Genomic DNA, 13,415 nt, shown 5'->3' on the forward strand with positions numbered 1-13,415 from the left:
ATCATGCACTCAAGGACGTGCACAGAATTAAAGAACCTCAAAGTCAGAAAAGAGCAGTCTTTAATATCTTTAATATGATGTAAGCATGCGAGCAAAAAACATTTTGAGTAGCACAGTTCCTGCAAGAATCTAATGTTATTTTCACCCCTTGTGATGTTGTGATACAGTTTATAATCCTTTGATATTTGAATGATATCGCACAGAGGATTACATACTTTGTAAACTGCAAACAGACTGGCAGAATAATTATCAGCCCCTAATCAAATACAAGCCCAAGTTGTATAACTACTGGTGGCTTCTCTCACTAGTGTCCTTCAGTTTTTGAGAACTGCCTAAATGATACATTTACTGTACATTTCTTAATGATTGATATAAATTGGCCTGTAAATTAAGTCCAAGTCAGATTCTGTGACTTTGAAATATTCAAGTGTTAATGCCCTGACTTGTCTCAGGAAAAGTGGCTACAAAAGTTATGATTTAACCTTTATGTTTAGAATAAATTGAACCTGTTCCAGCTTTCTTTTGGATTGTGTTGCAGGTGTGAAATTCAGGAATACATGTGAAACAAGTGAAATGAAGTGGTCGACACAAAACATGAAAACATGAACTGTCTTGATACTGTCTGCAATGAAACAGAAGTCAAAATTAATGTATTTTTATGCCTTTTCCATATCATCCCAACCTTTTTTGATTTGGGGATGTACATCTGCATTTCACAGTATAAAAACACGAGCCTACAAATATTGTTATTTGTTTTGTATTAATAGTATTTCTAGCATACAGATAATGTGTTTGGACCTGTTTTGTTGTTTATTTGTTCATACACATAGACAAAAAAAAAAAAAAAAAAACGGACTGGAGGTCACTTCAGACTGTAGTGTGAACGTGGTCATATTCCAAGACTTTTATCTCTGCGGTCTGAATCGTGGAAACTCGTCCGTGCTTAAAAATTACCTTAATATATGATCTTTTTTTCCCCGGTTTTAAGTCAAACGTTGGGTTTGGGGTTTCAGGCAGGACTGTGGTCGTGGAGCCATTCTCGAACGCCTTTATTCCTGATTTGTTGCGTAAGATCGCAGCTCTCCTCCAGGCCCCGCTGTCTGCGTTTTACTTCATTAAACTGCGGTGTCGGTATAAAAACACTGATGGTATTTGATTCGGCCCTGGACAGAGGGCACGGCTGAACGGGACTGCGACAGGAACCGGCGACATGGCTCGACCACGGCTGCGGGACTACCAGGCGGGGGATCTGGTGTTCGCCAAGATGAAGGGATACCCGCACTGGCCGGCGAGGGTGAGTGGGGCGCGCGGCCGGGCAGCAGGCGCGGGGAGGCGGCTGCAGCGGCACCGAGGAGCCGCTGCTCCGCCGGAGCGGGGACGGGAGTCGGGCTCCAGGCTGGAGGAGCGGCAGGTTTCTACGTGGTCGGTTTGTGGTTCTGATGTTTAACCTCAGGTAACCCCGCGTGTTCTAAGTCGCGTGATGATTTAGGTAGAGCCGCATTAAAACTGCAGGGGGCGCTCGTCCGCTCTGTAACCCCATATATGTGCAGGCAGAAATATTATGAACTAGAAGAGCACTCAGAGCGCATCCCTCAACCAAGACCCGTAATGCAACACAACAATCCTCTGGTTGGTCCGCTGCCTTTTCCACCCTAGCGGAGGAGGCGGGACCAGCCAGAAATAACCCTAAAGGGTCTTTCACACTGCAAGCGTTGAGGGCGTCAAGACACATTGCGGATCGCTCTAAAAACCATTATTTTCAATGAGACACTTCAACCCAATACACCTTTCATCACTGTGCACTGTGACGTAGCTTCTCTCTGTCCAACAGAAATGAGGCATTAGGCCAAAACACGGAAGACTACAGTGCAGAAACGTGTCACAGAACTGCTCATTTATACACAGCAATTTTTTTAACCTCAAAATTAATTTCTGATTACTGTAAAAAAAAAAAAGTTTCTTACATTAGAACACTTGTACAGAAGCATATTGCATTCACTGGATAAAAAAAAAATTTGACTGCTAATCTCGTAATTATGAGAAAAGTTCAGGGGCCTCGTGTACAAAGATGTGTGGACTTTCTCCTAAAAGTTGGCGTATGCCAAAACCTTGAATCTCACCACACGCTTCCATACATATATTCAGATGTATGAAAGTGCGTAGGCATGAATTCACACATGTTCTGTTTGTACATCCCACCGAATGTGGAATTAAACGTGGAACCAAACTCCTCCCTGACCACGCCCTATTGAAATATGAAATTATACGTCAATAGGCCCTTTGAGCAGGTATTCCCCATGACATCACATCATGACATCACATCAGACAACATGAACACAGGAAGGAAATGATACTACAGATGACTGGAAATTATGTGGAGACACACAGGGACAGTTTATTTGGTACGCTGTTAAATGGATTAATCATGAAACTTGAAAAATGTTCATGGGAGCTATGGAGCGTGTTTGTGAGGCTGACACACAGAACAGCGTGCACATACTGACGTTAAGGTGAGGCGGACACAGTGGCGGCGCAAGGAAATTTTTGTTGGGGGAGCTGAGGGGGGGCTGGGGTAAAAGTTGGAGGGGCTCCACAAAATGTCGTTGAAATGAACAATATATAGTAAATTGCTTTATAAATACCAAGTCACCCGTGCTTAGTCACCCGTGCTCCTCTAAAATGTGGTATCAGTGCACACACACATCACTTAGAATGATTGCAAGTTCAGTAAACTTACACATAGGTATACCAACTGATTTCATTGAAGTGGTGCTCAAGACAATGCATGGAATCAACCTTACACAAATCGTCTATAACAAAGATTTACTGCCAATTTAACACAGAGGTCATAACCATTCGATAAAAGTAAGTAAAAGATATAGCCTGAGAAATTTAGTTGTAAACATTATACAAAAAAGTGATTCATGTATACAATCCAGCCCAAATATCCTTTGTTTGTACACGTGCTTTGTGATCCACAAACACAAATTTCTGATTTGTAACTTGCTTGTGGGTTTTTACAAATAAATGTTTATTTGCAAAACTGAAAATTCTGTTTGTGAAGGGTGATTCAGCATTGGTGAATCACCGAACACATACATCCATCACTTTGCTCAGTCACGTAATATTGAGACATTCTCAGCTCAAAACTGCAGTTGAGATCCACAAATATGTCAGTCGCTATTCACATTATTGGCAGAATTATTGGGGGGGGGGGGGGGGGGGGGGGGGCTTGGCTCATTATTGGAGGGGCTTAAGCCCATCCAAGCCCCCCTTGGCGCCGCCACTGGACGCACTTCTGCTGACAGTGTGACATTCACAATTGACACACACATTTATTGACAAATACTGAACACAGGAAGCCTGTTAAGAAGCTCTGCAGCTCACCATCAAGCAAAAAAAAAAAAAGATATTAAAAATAATAATAAAAACATACTTGAATGTGCACATGCCCAAATTTGTCTGCGCTGGTTTTCACTCGGAATAATTCACAAATTACCTAATTTAACACAACCAGCTCCCCGTAGCTCACCGTGCCAGCTGCCTGATGCACATTTATGCATCACATGATTTGAACATTGATGGAATGAAACTGTTTCCTATTATGAGAAACAAACTCATCACGTGATGGCACCTTTATAGCAAAATGTGTGTTAACAGTTAATAGCTCTGATTACATTCGGGAAACTGACTCTCGCTGTAAAATGTGCTGTAATGTTGGAATGTACCTAGATGACATTTGAATGATTGCGGCTCGGCACATGCCTGACCAATCAGCCAGCACACGCAGGAATACCCCTGATGCCAGGAAGCCCAGTGTGGTCAGCACCTGTGTGCGCACAGACAAACCCTGGATCCTCACTGTATTGCGTTCTTTGCCGGTCACAGTTCTGTGCACAACTCCAGCCACAGTGGTAATTGAAATTGGTTTCAGAGAAAATTATCCTCATTTGGAAGTAAATCCTCGTGTTCCCTGAATACACGCTCAAGGTCCTCTAACAACGCTAACACAGCTACTGTCATTTCAGCTTGTAATTACATCAGAGTATGTGATTGCCTTTAATGTTATGATCAGGACAGAGTAATTACTAAAATATGAATTTGACTAGTGATTGTGAATGTTTTAAAATTGTGCGCAATAGGTGCAGGGCTTCAACCTGTGCAAATGTCTTTTTGACTGAACTTTGAACTCATGGACATGTTTAATGATCCATTCATTTAATGTTAAAATATAAAAAAATTAAATAGCTTTTTATAAATAATAAAATAGTTGCTATTTAAAGAGCATTTGTTTTATTTAGAAGCGTAGCAGCAGGTGTTTGTTTGCTGGACTCTCAGCACATTTAACGAGTTGAAAGTCTCCTCTGCAGTTTTGACCTCTGGTGGAGTATTTGAAGACAGTTTTCTCCCATTTTGAAAAGCAGAGATGTTTTCTGACTGGACTTGAGGATTTGGCGTTCAGTCATCACTGGAAGTTTTTGAAGTGCGTCTGTATTTAGGTTGTCTGCACATCAAACGTTCCTGATTGTGGGGCAAATTAAAAAATACTTAAAATATAAAGAAACACTAAACAGTTAAAAAAAAAAAAGGGTAGCAGCTAAAAGGCTAAGCTAACGTTAGCCAAGCTTTAAAACTTCAGCAGTGCATTAACGTCAAGTTTTATTTTAAAATTATTCTCACTTCAGACAAATTTGCAGAACTAAGCTCCGTTGCACAAACTCTGTGTTTTGTACATATCCAAAAGTGAGGAAATTCAGATTGAGTTGGTCTGCTGCATCATCCAAGTTCCCTGTCTCGCTCTGCCCTGGAATGAGGCCTGAACTCCGGCTCCTCTGTGCGGCTCTGCACGCTGTCACGGTTTGACTGATCCCACAAACTCATCAGCCCTCCCTCAGCTCAGCGTCACTCCGAAAAGTCGCTGGAAAAAAACCTTCTCCCATCAGGGTGATGGGAGACTCGTTCTACTGCTGTTTTTTTTAAAAAGCTTTTAAAAGTCAAATATTGACTTTTTAACCTCTTAAAATATTCCTTGATTTGCACAACTTCTGCTCTTAAAATTAATATATTGTTTTGATTGATAGAGGGCTTTATTGAACATATGTAACACAACTTCAAATTATAAAGAACAAAATGCTCATATGGCCAAGGGTATTTTAGCGTTGCTTTATATTTGTAGATTTTGTTTGGCTCATTTGACCAAGTGACAAATAACCCAACACAGAATAAAAGACTATTGTACCAATCGTCTTCCCCAACATGTCTTGGTCAACCAAGGAAAAGACATTTTGCCTGGAGGCCTATTTTACCAACAAATCATACCATTTGGAGCATAACTTTGAAAGAACATGATTTTTATGCAAAGCGACCAAGATAACTGAAACTTTGGGGAGTGAATGTACCAGAGATGATTTCTCTGCAAGGGAAGCTCAGCTTCCCCTAAAATATTAAAAATGAAATGGTCAAATATGTACAGTTGTGTAACATTTCATTGACTGCAAATGTGTTAGAACACGTCCATCTCAAAGACAAGTTTGTTCAGAATCAGCTATTTATCACATCGACTGACTTGATTTTGTTAACTTCTTATATATTACCGTGGCGTCAATGTCATAGATTTCAAGAAATTGTTTTCCTATAACGGTCTGTGGTCAGTGCATTGAGCATCCGTTAACTTCAATGGGACGGCTTGGAACAGTTTTTTATACCCCGCGCGGCGCTTGCGAGGTGGGACATATAGCATCCGGGTTGTCCGTCCATCTGTCTGTCTGTCTGTCCGGCCGCAGTTCGTTCGCCGCAACATAGCTCGGCACCTATTGTTCGCAAAAACGTCATAAAAAAACTTTGATATTATTCTGTATCCTGCTGCTGAAGAGCTACAAGCGTCCAGCCGCTCGCACTGTGTCTGTGCAAGCACTGCAGAGCTGTCTTGTAATGTTTTTTGCTGTTGTTGTTTTTGTTTTGTTTTAAAACTTAATTTGTAAAAAAAAAAGCCATTTTCAAAGCCAAAAAGTTGATTTGACAACCATCTGATATAACCGGAGTCAAAATAAATAGAACACTGCCATCTACTGGTGCCCAGACGCTTAGTACTTAGGGCGAATACTGCCATGAACACTACTGACCAGTAGATGGCAGCAGAGGCCTGAAAAACGTGCCAAAACAAAATCCCAGATAATCCGTGTCTGCTACATTTAAAATGCGTGACATTTAACAAACGCAAATACAATAATGTCTATAAACCCAGAGAATATATTCACGAGAGTTTTAGGCACTGGAGTTGTTTTCCATGGAGCCTGAACAGAGTGTCTGAAATGCATTTGTCCTGTCCTGAACGTACTGAGATTACCCATAATGCACTGCTGGGCACAGCATGTGCTCACAAAACCTTAAAAATTAGCACATTACTTTAAAATTAAAACATATATCTGATGTTTTCACTTTATAAAACTTCAGGCATGACAGTAATTTGAACCATAAGTTAAAAATGTATGCCTCTGGATGACTTGGGTGATCTTGCCAGCGTATCAGTATGGTGTTAAAGAAAATTATTTTTTTGTTGTTGTTGTTGTTATTTGTGACCAGTTCTTCTTTGCCTGCAGAGGATAGAGTGGTTTGTCCTGCAACTAGCTCGCTTCGGTTTGTAGAGGGTAGAACTACACATCTCTTACGAAACTTTCAACAGGTAGGTCTCAACTGATCTTAAATTTTAAAAATGTTTGCTGTTGTTCAGCTTGGTTTACTATGTTATCGGTCTAAAAGTTATCGGACGACAATTCATGGGAAGGTAATTAGTCCAATAATGGTTTTTAAAGTTATCTAAAAAGATAATCCGATAATGAAAACATTATCTTCGATAATTATCTATTATCGGAAGTGTGTCCACCACTGCATACAAGTACATATTACTGCACTTTACATGGAAAATAATACTGCACGCGGGGCATTTCGTGAGGGATGTCTCTAGTTTTCATTGCCTTGAAACTCAATAAATGCCAGAATTTTGTAGTGCCCCATACACTCAGTGTCTCTGGGGGTGAATGGAGCTGTGGGCTGGCTTGGACACTGAGCTTCCGCATGATGATTGGAGGATCAGTTGAAAGGTTAAATCCCATTTTGATTGACAGCTATTTTGAGATATACACTGTCACTTAATGATCGAGAGCTCAGTCCCATCGTGGATTTTGCAACTAAAGTTGAAAGACAAACTGTAACAGATTTCTTGGTATTTGCTTGGGGAAATTACATGACCATTTCTATTGTTCATTTCTTGCACTGTAAATAAAACACACTCATAGTATTTCCTTGTTTCAGTTTAACATGTTATAGTGTGTGGGTAGGGGAAGTTGGGATTTTCACAGCATGCAGTGATTAGCATGTTTGCTGATAAAAGTACCAGTTAATGCTGTTTCTTGCATGTTCTGTGGTTTATATTCATTGCTGTTACTATTCTTTATGTCTTCTGCGTTACCGTTGTAACCTGAAGTATTTGAGTGTTAACACAGCTAATGACCTTCCATCAGCACACGTACAGTGTTAGTGTTTATTGATGAAGGGTGTGGTTTCTGTGTTGTGCGATGTTTGGGGGCAGGAGAACAGCCACTAAATTGAGGTTGTCTCTCAGTCTGAGTTATTGTTATCTGATACAATAATTTCACATTTCATTGTTTAGTTTAATGTCGTCTCCTTAGTTTGTTCAATCATTTATAATGTTGGCTAGGTCAGAGTAAACTAGGCAGATAACAGGGTGCACACAGGATGGCAGACAGTTCTAATATTGTCGACCTGATTTTGTCAAAGCCATTTGATAGTTTTCCTTACGAGGAGAAACTTAGAATTAAACATCAGGGCAGCTCAACACCTAAGATTGATTTGGTGCAAAAAGTAGGGAACAGTAACAGGTCTTTCTTCTGGGATGACACAGTTATACCTGGCTGAATGGAAGTGTTGTGACAGAGAAAATGTACTGTTGGCCATGCCTCTTGATGACACCATCTCAGGGATGTCTTGTCTGTCTGTCTAACTTTGAGTGGTCATATAAAAGGAACGGAAAGAGCAATGAACATATGAGTGCATGTGCCATTGAGAGGACACTGGTCACGTTCCTGGAAAAGACGCCTACTTGTACATATCGTCACAGACCCATTTCTTGAAAAGGAATGGAGGGCAGAATTTACAATAACATAAATCTATAATTTATGTAGGTGACAATAAGCTTCCCCTCTTAGAAAGACCAGCAGCCACCACTGGATCATACACAGCCGAAGTTTGCTGGACCTTTGGAGGATTTATTACAATTTTTCTGGGGGGTTTTTTTTTTGGGTGGGGGGCGGGGGGTCCCCCCACCCCAAGTACTTGGTACAAACACAAAGTACAAGTGCTTTGGTACTTGTAACACCTATGCTTCTACATACAGGCCATACATGCATTTTGCAACTGGCTTGTTTCTGTTGAAGATTTAACATAATACAATAAGTTTACATACTCAGAAAGAATGAGAACAATTTGAACATATTTCTGAAGCCTTTTAACTAAAACAGTCCAGATTCAATTTAATCCAGTTGTGAATGTCAGCTATATTATAATAGCCAGTGGCCTCTGTGTGTGTGCGTGTGTGCGTGCGTGCGTGCGTGCATGCGTGCGGCTTTGTGACGCAAACAACTGGGTGAGCCATCATTTGCCATTTCGTATGCTTATGTATTTTGGGTTGGAAAGTTGATAAAGACTAATATTTTTAGAGAAATTAGCAATTTTGGCTAACTAATAACCAATGGATGCTGTGCTGCAATGCACCATGGGAGTTTGGGGTTTTGAGAATTTAAATGTTGTTATTGTGGTTTATGTTAGTTTAACAGTGTTGTTAGTGTTGTTGGTTTATTGTGTTTTTGTAGCTCAGTTGGTTTTATCAGTTTAGATAAGACTCATCTTGCAATTACCATGAGTGAGTTAAGTTTTACGTTGGAACCTTCAGTGAAATCTTTAGTGGTTTTAATGTATTCTGCCACTGTCTTTGTCACATTAAAACCACCTGCTTACAGCAGCTGTGCATGCGTGTGTGCGTGCAACGTCGATCAGGGACAGAGCACAGCTGACGTTTGCCGTTTGGTGTGCTTATGTGTTTTGGGTCAAGGATGAATGGTGCCAAAGCGGAATACTGATAGGACTAATAGTTTTGGAGAAACTACAAATATTACCAAACATTACTAATTACATTTTGGACTAACACGCCTTTCCAGGAGGGGGCAGTAAATCATCTTCATCTTAAAACCGTGAGTGTAAGTGCATATAATTGTAAATACATAAAAAATACATGGATAAAATGGTAAATTGACTGCATTTATATAGCGCTTTTCCTTCTGCATCAGATGCTCAAAGCGCTTTACAATTAATGCGATGTGAGGGTGCAGCCATACAAGGTGGATGGATGACACAAGAAAGTGAAAACACTTATTTCCATTGTGATCCATTTAAAAATCAAATGACAAAATAGATGTAATAATAAAATGAAAATAATAATGATACTAATAACAGTGTGTATATGATAACAAGAACCTAAACAGTTTATAAATACATTAAGATAGTAAATTAACATTACATCTGTAATTTATGTCTGTAGCATGGCCCAGGCACAGGGTCACCCCTTTGAGTCTGGTCTGCTTGAGGTTTTTCCTCAGAGGGTTTTTCCTTACCACTGTTACTCTGGGGGTTGGTAAGGTTAGACCTTACTTATGTGAAGCACCTTGAGGCAACTCTGTTGTGATTTGGCGCTATATAAGTGAAATTAAATTGAAAAAAACATTAACAATCACATAATTAACCCTATAACGCCAGGTGTATCATATCTGATACAGGATTTTCTGAGATGTCTGCTTCATCAGTGTGATATTTTCTCCCCAGAAAACCCATCGTATACAATGAGATACTTGTAGTGCACAGACAAACCACCAGATGTCAGTATCTTATGCATCAGAGGGCCTTCAGATGAGACATTCATAATGGCTGCCTGAAACAAGTGATCCACAGTAATTTCCCTAAGAAAATGCAGCATTTTATAGGTTTGAAATGTTATGTTTGCTCTGGATTTAAAATTGATGTTTTTATGCTAGAACGCCCAATGTAGCAGATATGATACAAATAAAAACTCATATATGCAAAAAGGTTTTTTTTTGGGGGGGGGGGGGGGGGGTTGTTAAAAGGTCCAATAAAGTTTTAATAAAGAGGTTTTTTGAAACTTGTTTAAAAAAATTAGAATTTTCTGACAATTATTTCACAGGGTGGGCTTTATAGGGTTAACAGGAAATAAAAGGGTTGAGTTCCTCTTCTAAAATCTGTTGAGGTCTAAGGTTCTAAAACATTTTGGAATCACACGCCATTCCAACTCATTGCTTAATTTATTACCACCCTTGAAAAATGTCAGCAACCTACTTTATAAACACTCCTCAGCCTAGCTCCCCACAGGCGTACGTTTATGACTCTAAACTTCAAACTTTCTTGGATGATAATCCTCACATTTGTCATCAGATTTTCCAGTTTTAAATTACGCTATAACACTGATGACGTTCATGTAGGATCTACAGTGCATCCAGAAAGTATACACAGCGCTTCACTTTTTCCACTTTTTCATCCATTCCAAAATGGATGAAATTATTTTTCTCCTCAAAATCCTACTCACAATAGCCCATAATGACAACATGAAAAAGTTTTTTTTTTTTTTTTTTTACAAATGTATTAAAATAACTAAGAAATCACATGCATCACATGCACAATCACAAGTATTCACAGCCTTTGCTCAATACTTTGTTGATGCACCTTTGGCATCAATTACAGCCTCAAGTCTTCTTGAATATGATGCCATAAGCTTGGTGCACCTATCTTTGGGCAGTTTTGCCCATTCCTCTTTGCAGCACTTCTCAAGCTCTGTCAGGTTGGATGTGGAGCATCTGTGCACAGCCGTTGTCAGATCTCCTCAGAGATGTTCAATTGGATTCAGGTCTGGGCTCTGGCTCAAGGACATTCACAGAGTTGTCCTGAAGCTACTACTTTGATATCTTGGCTGTGTGCTTAGGGTCATTGAGAGCTGAATTATGAACTGGCACCCCAGCCTGAGGTCAAGAGCGCTCTGGAGCAGGTTTTCATCCAGGATGTCTCTGTACATTGCGGCAATCATCTTTCCCTCAATCCTGACTTGTCTCACAGTTCCTTTAAATGAAAAACATACCCACAGCATGATGCTGCCACCACCATGCTTGATTGTAGGGATGGTGCCTGGTCTCCTCCGAACATGACACCTGGCATTCACACCAAAGAGTTCAATCTTTGTCCAATCAGACCAGAGAATTTTGTTTCTTATGGTCTGAGAGTCCTTCATGTGCCTTTTGATAAATTCCAGGCAGGCTGCCATGTGTAAGGAGTGGCTTCAATCTGGCTACTCTTTGTAGACAGCAAGGCTTTAGTTTTATTGATAACTGGCCTTCATTCTGGGGACGCTGTGGCTTGCTGATGCCGAACGGCCTTCACCCTACTGGGGAAGGCGCCGCCATCTTGTCTGCGAACATAGATAGTGCTCTACAGGGAGGGTAACGTTAGGATTTTACAGCAGGTCACAGAGCAGGTGATTAGAGACTCTGCAAGAATTCTGACAAATGTGGATGTGGAATCCATTAGCTTAACAGGGAAATTAGTGCAGAAAATCCACTATGGTGATGCACTATCACCATAGTGGATTTTCTGCATAGTTTATCTGCCAGGGAGGGAAATTCAACAAGTTGAGACTGTGGCCTGCTTCTGTAGACGTGTCCATAAAAATCATAGAGGGATATGCTTTGCAAACTTAATATCCATTACTACATTGGATGATGTTGAAATTGAGGATGGCCCGTTGGCTCTTCCAGCAATATCAAAGATTTTGTGTCTGCTACCTACAACTTGCGTGGAATGTTTCAAACCTAAACCTACTTCCAGGCATCTTATATATGTTACTCTGGAACTACCCCTAAATCCAAACAGTCCAACCATCAACCCCACTGAGGTCCTTACTCTGGGTCTCATTAACATAAGATCACTGTCCTCAAAATCATTGTTGATTAATGATCTAATTCTGGATCATCACTTACATATGATTGGGTTATATGAAACCTGGGTTAAACCTATAGCTGTATACCTATAGCTGTATACCTATAGCTATACCCTTAAATGAGGCCTGCCCACTGGCATACACATTTAGTCACATCCCTTGTGATGCGAAGCAAAGCGGGGGTGTTGCCCCCAGGCAGGGGTGGTCAGTGTGGCACAGGAAAGGGAAGTCTGGGGTCCCCTGCTGGAGTTGTGGCGTTCATCTCTAACTTGCTGTTACTGTTCTTTATGTCTTCTGAGTTACCGTTGTAACCTGAAGTATTTGTTTTGCCACAGATAACATTGCAGATAATATTTTGATTATTGGTGACTTTAACATTCATAATATGCATATGTCGCGGATATGAATGAGCGAAGCTTGTCAGCATCTCACCATGTCATTTAGGTTCTTCAGACTTTATTTTGAGTAAATGCTTCACGGGAGCATTAGCATGGCAAAAACCTGTTAGCTTCTGGGGGGCTCCACCCCCTTACTCTCCACCTTTTTAAGTATTTTTCTTTAATTGCTTTTCAGCTGACCCCCTAATTACAGCCCTCTTAACCCCCTGCCACTTTAAGAATTTTTTAATGTAGATGTAAATTAATATTCAAAGTTTTCAGCTAGTTGACAGTAGGGCTGCACAATATGGCCAAATTATCGTATCTCAATATTGTCATATAAATTGTCATGTATATGTCACTTATATACATCCTGTCCATAGTCTTGAGCCGCTTAGGTGGGTAGGGAGAGTTCCCATGGGATAAAAAAGCTTTTGAACCTACCATCCCTGGTTCTCAAAACCAGTCACCTAAGTGGCTCTACTCTCTTTTTTCTTTAAAGATATTTCGGTGTACCTTAGTAAACACTAGTAGAGTTCCACCTTAGATTTGGAATGTATAATAGAAGACATACCTTACTGAATTTTCATATCAATATGATATACGATATATGATTTGACACAAAGTGCAAAAACAGTGAAAATTAAACAAGTCAAGGCTATCACTGACTTCCAGAAAACAACTCCAACAATTCCTAGGTTTCGCTAATTTGTACTGTTTTTTCATTCGCGGGTACAGTCAGGTTGCTGCCCCTTTCACTGCACTCACTTCCTCTAAAGTCCTGTTCCTATGGTCTCCTCAAGCTGACACTACTTTCTCCCTCCTCAAGCAGCGTTTCTCCTGTGATCCTATCCTCACTCAGCTGGACCCGGACCGCCAATTCATTCTCAAAGTGGATGCTTCGGATCTTGGCTGTACTGTCGCAAAGGGCCGAGGGGGACCACCTGCACCTGTGCACCTTCCACTCT

General features: G+C 40.5%; 1 protein-coding gene across 1 annotated transcript in view; it reads left to right on the forward strand.

Moving 5' to 3' along the window:
* Nucleotides 1-1,037: 1,037 nt before the first annotated feature.
* Nucleotides 1,038-13,415, forward strand: part of hdgfl3 (HDGF like 3) — a 54,483-nt gene continuing 42,105 nt past the window's right edge. Inside the window, 1 exon segment of the mRNA XM_034183878.1 lies at nt 1,038-1,294. Coding sequence (XP_034039769.1) covers nt 1,211-1,294 — 84 coding nt within the window. The 5' untranslated portion in view covers nt 1,038-1,210.

This window comes from Thalassophryne amazonica, chromosome 2 (assembly GCF_902500255.1).
Source record: "Thalassophryne amazonica chromosome 2, fThaAma1.1, whole genome shotgun sequence".
Lineage (NCBI taxonomy): Eukaryota > Metazoa > Chordata > Actinopteri > Batrachoidiformes > Batrachoididae > Thalassophryne > Thalassophryne amazonica.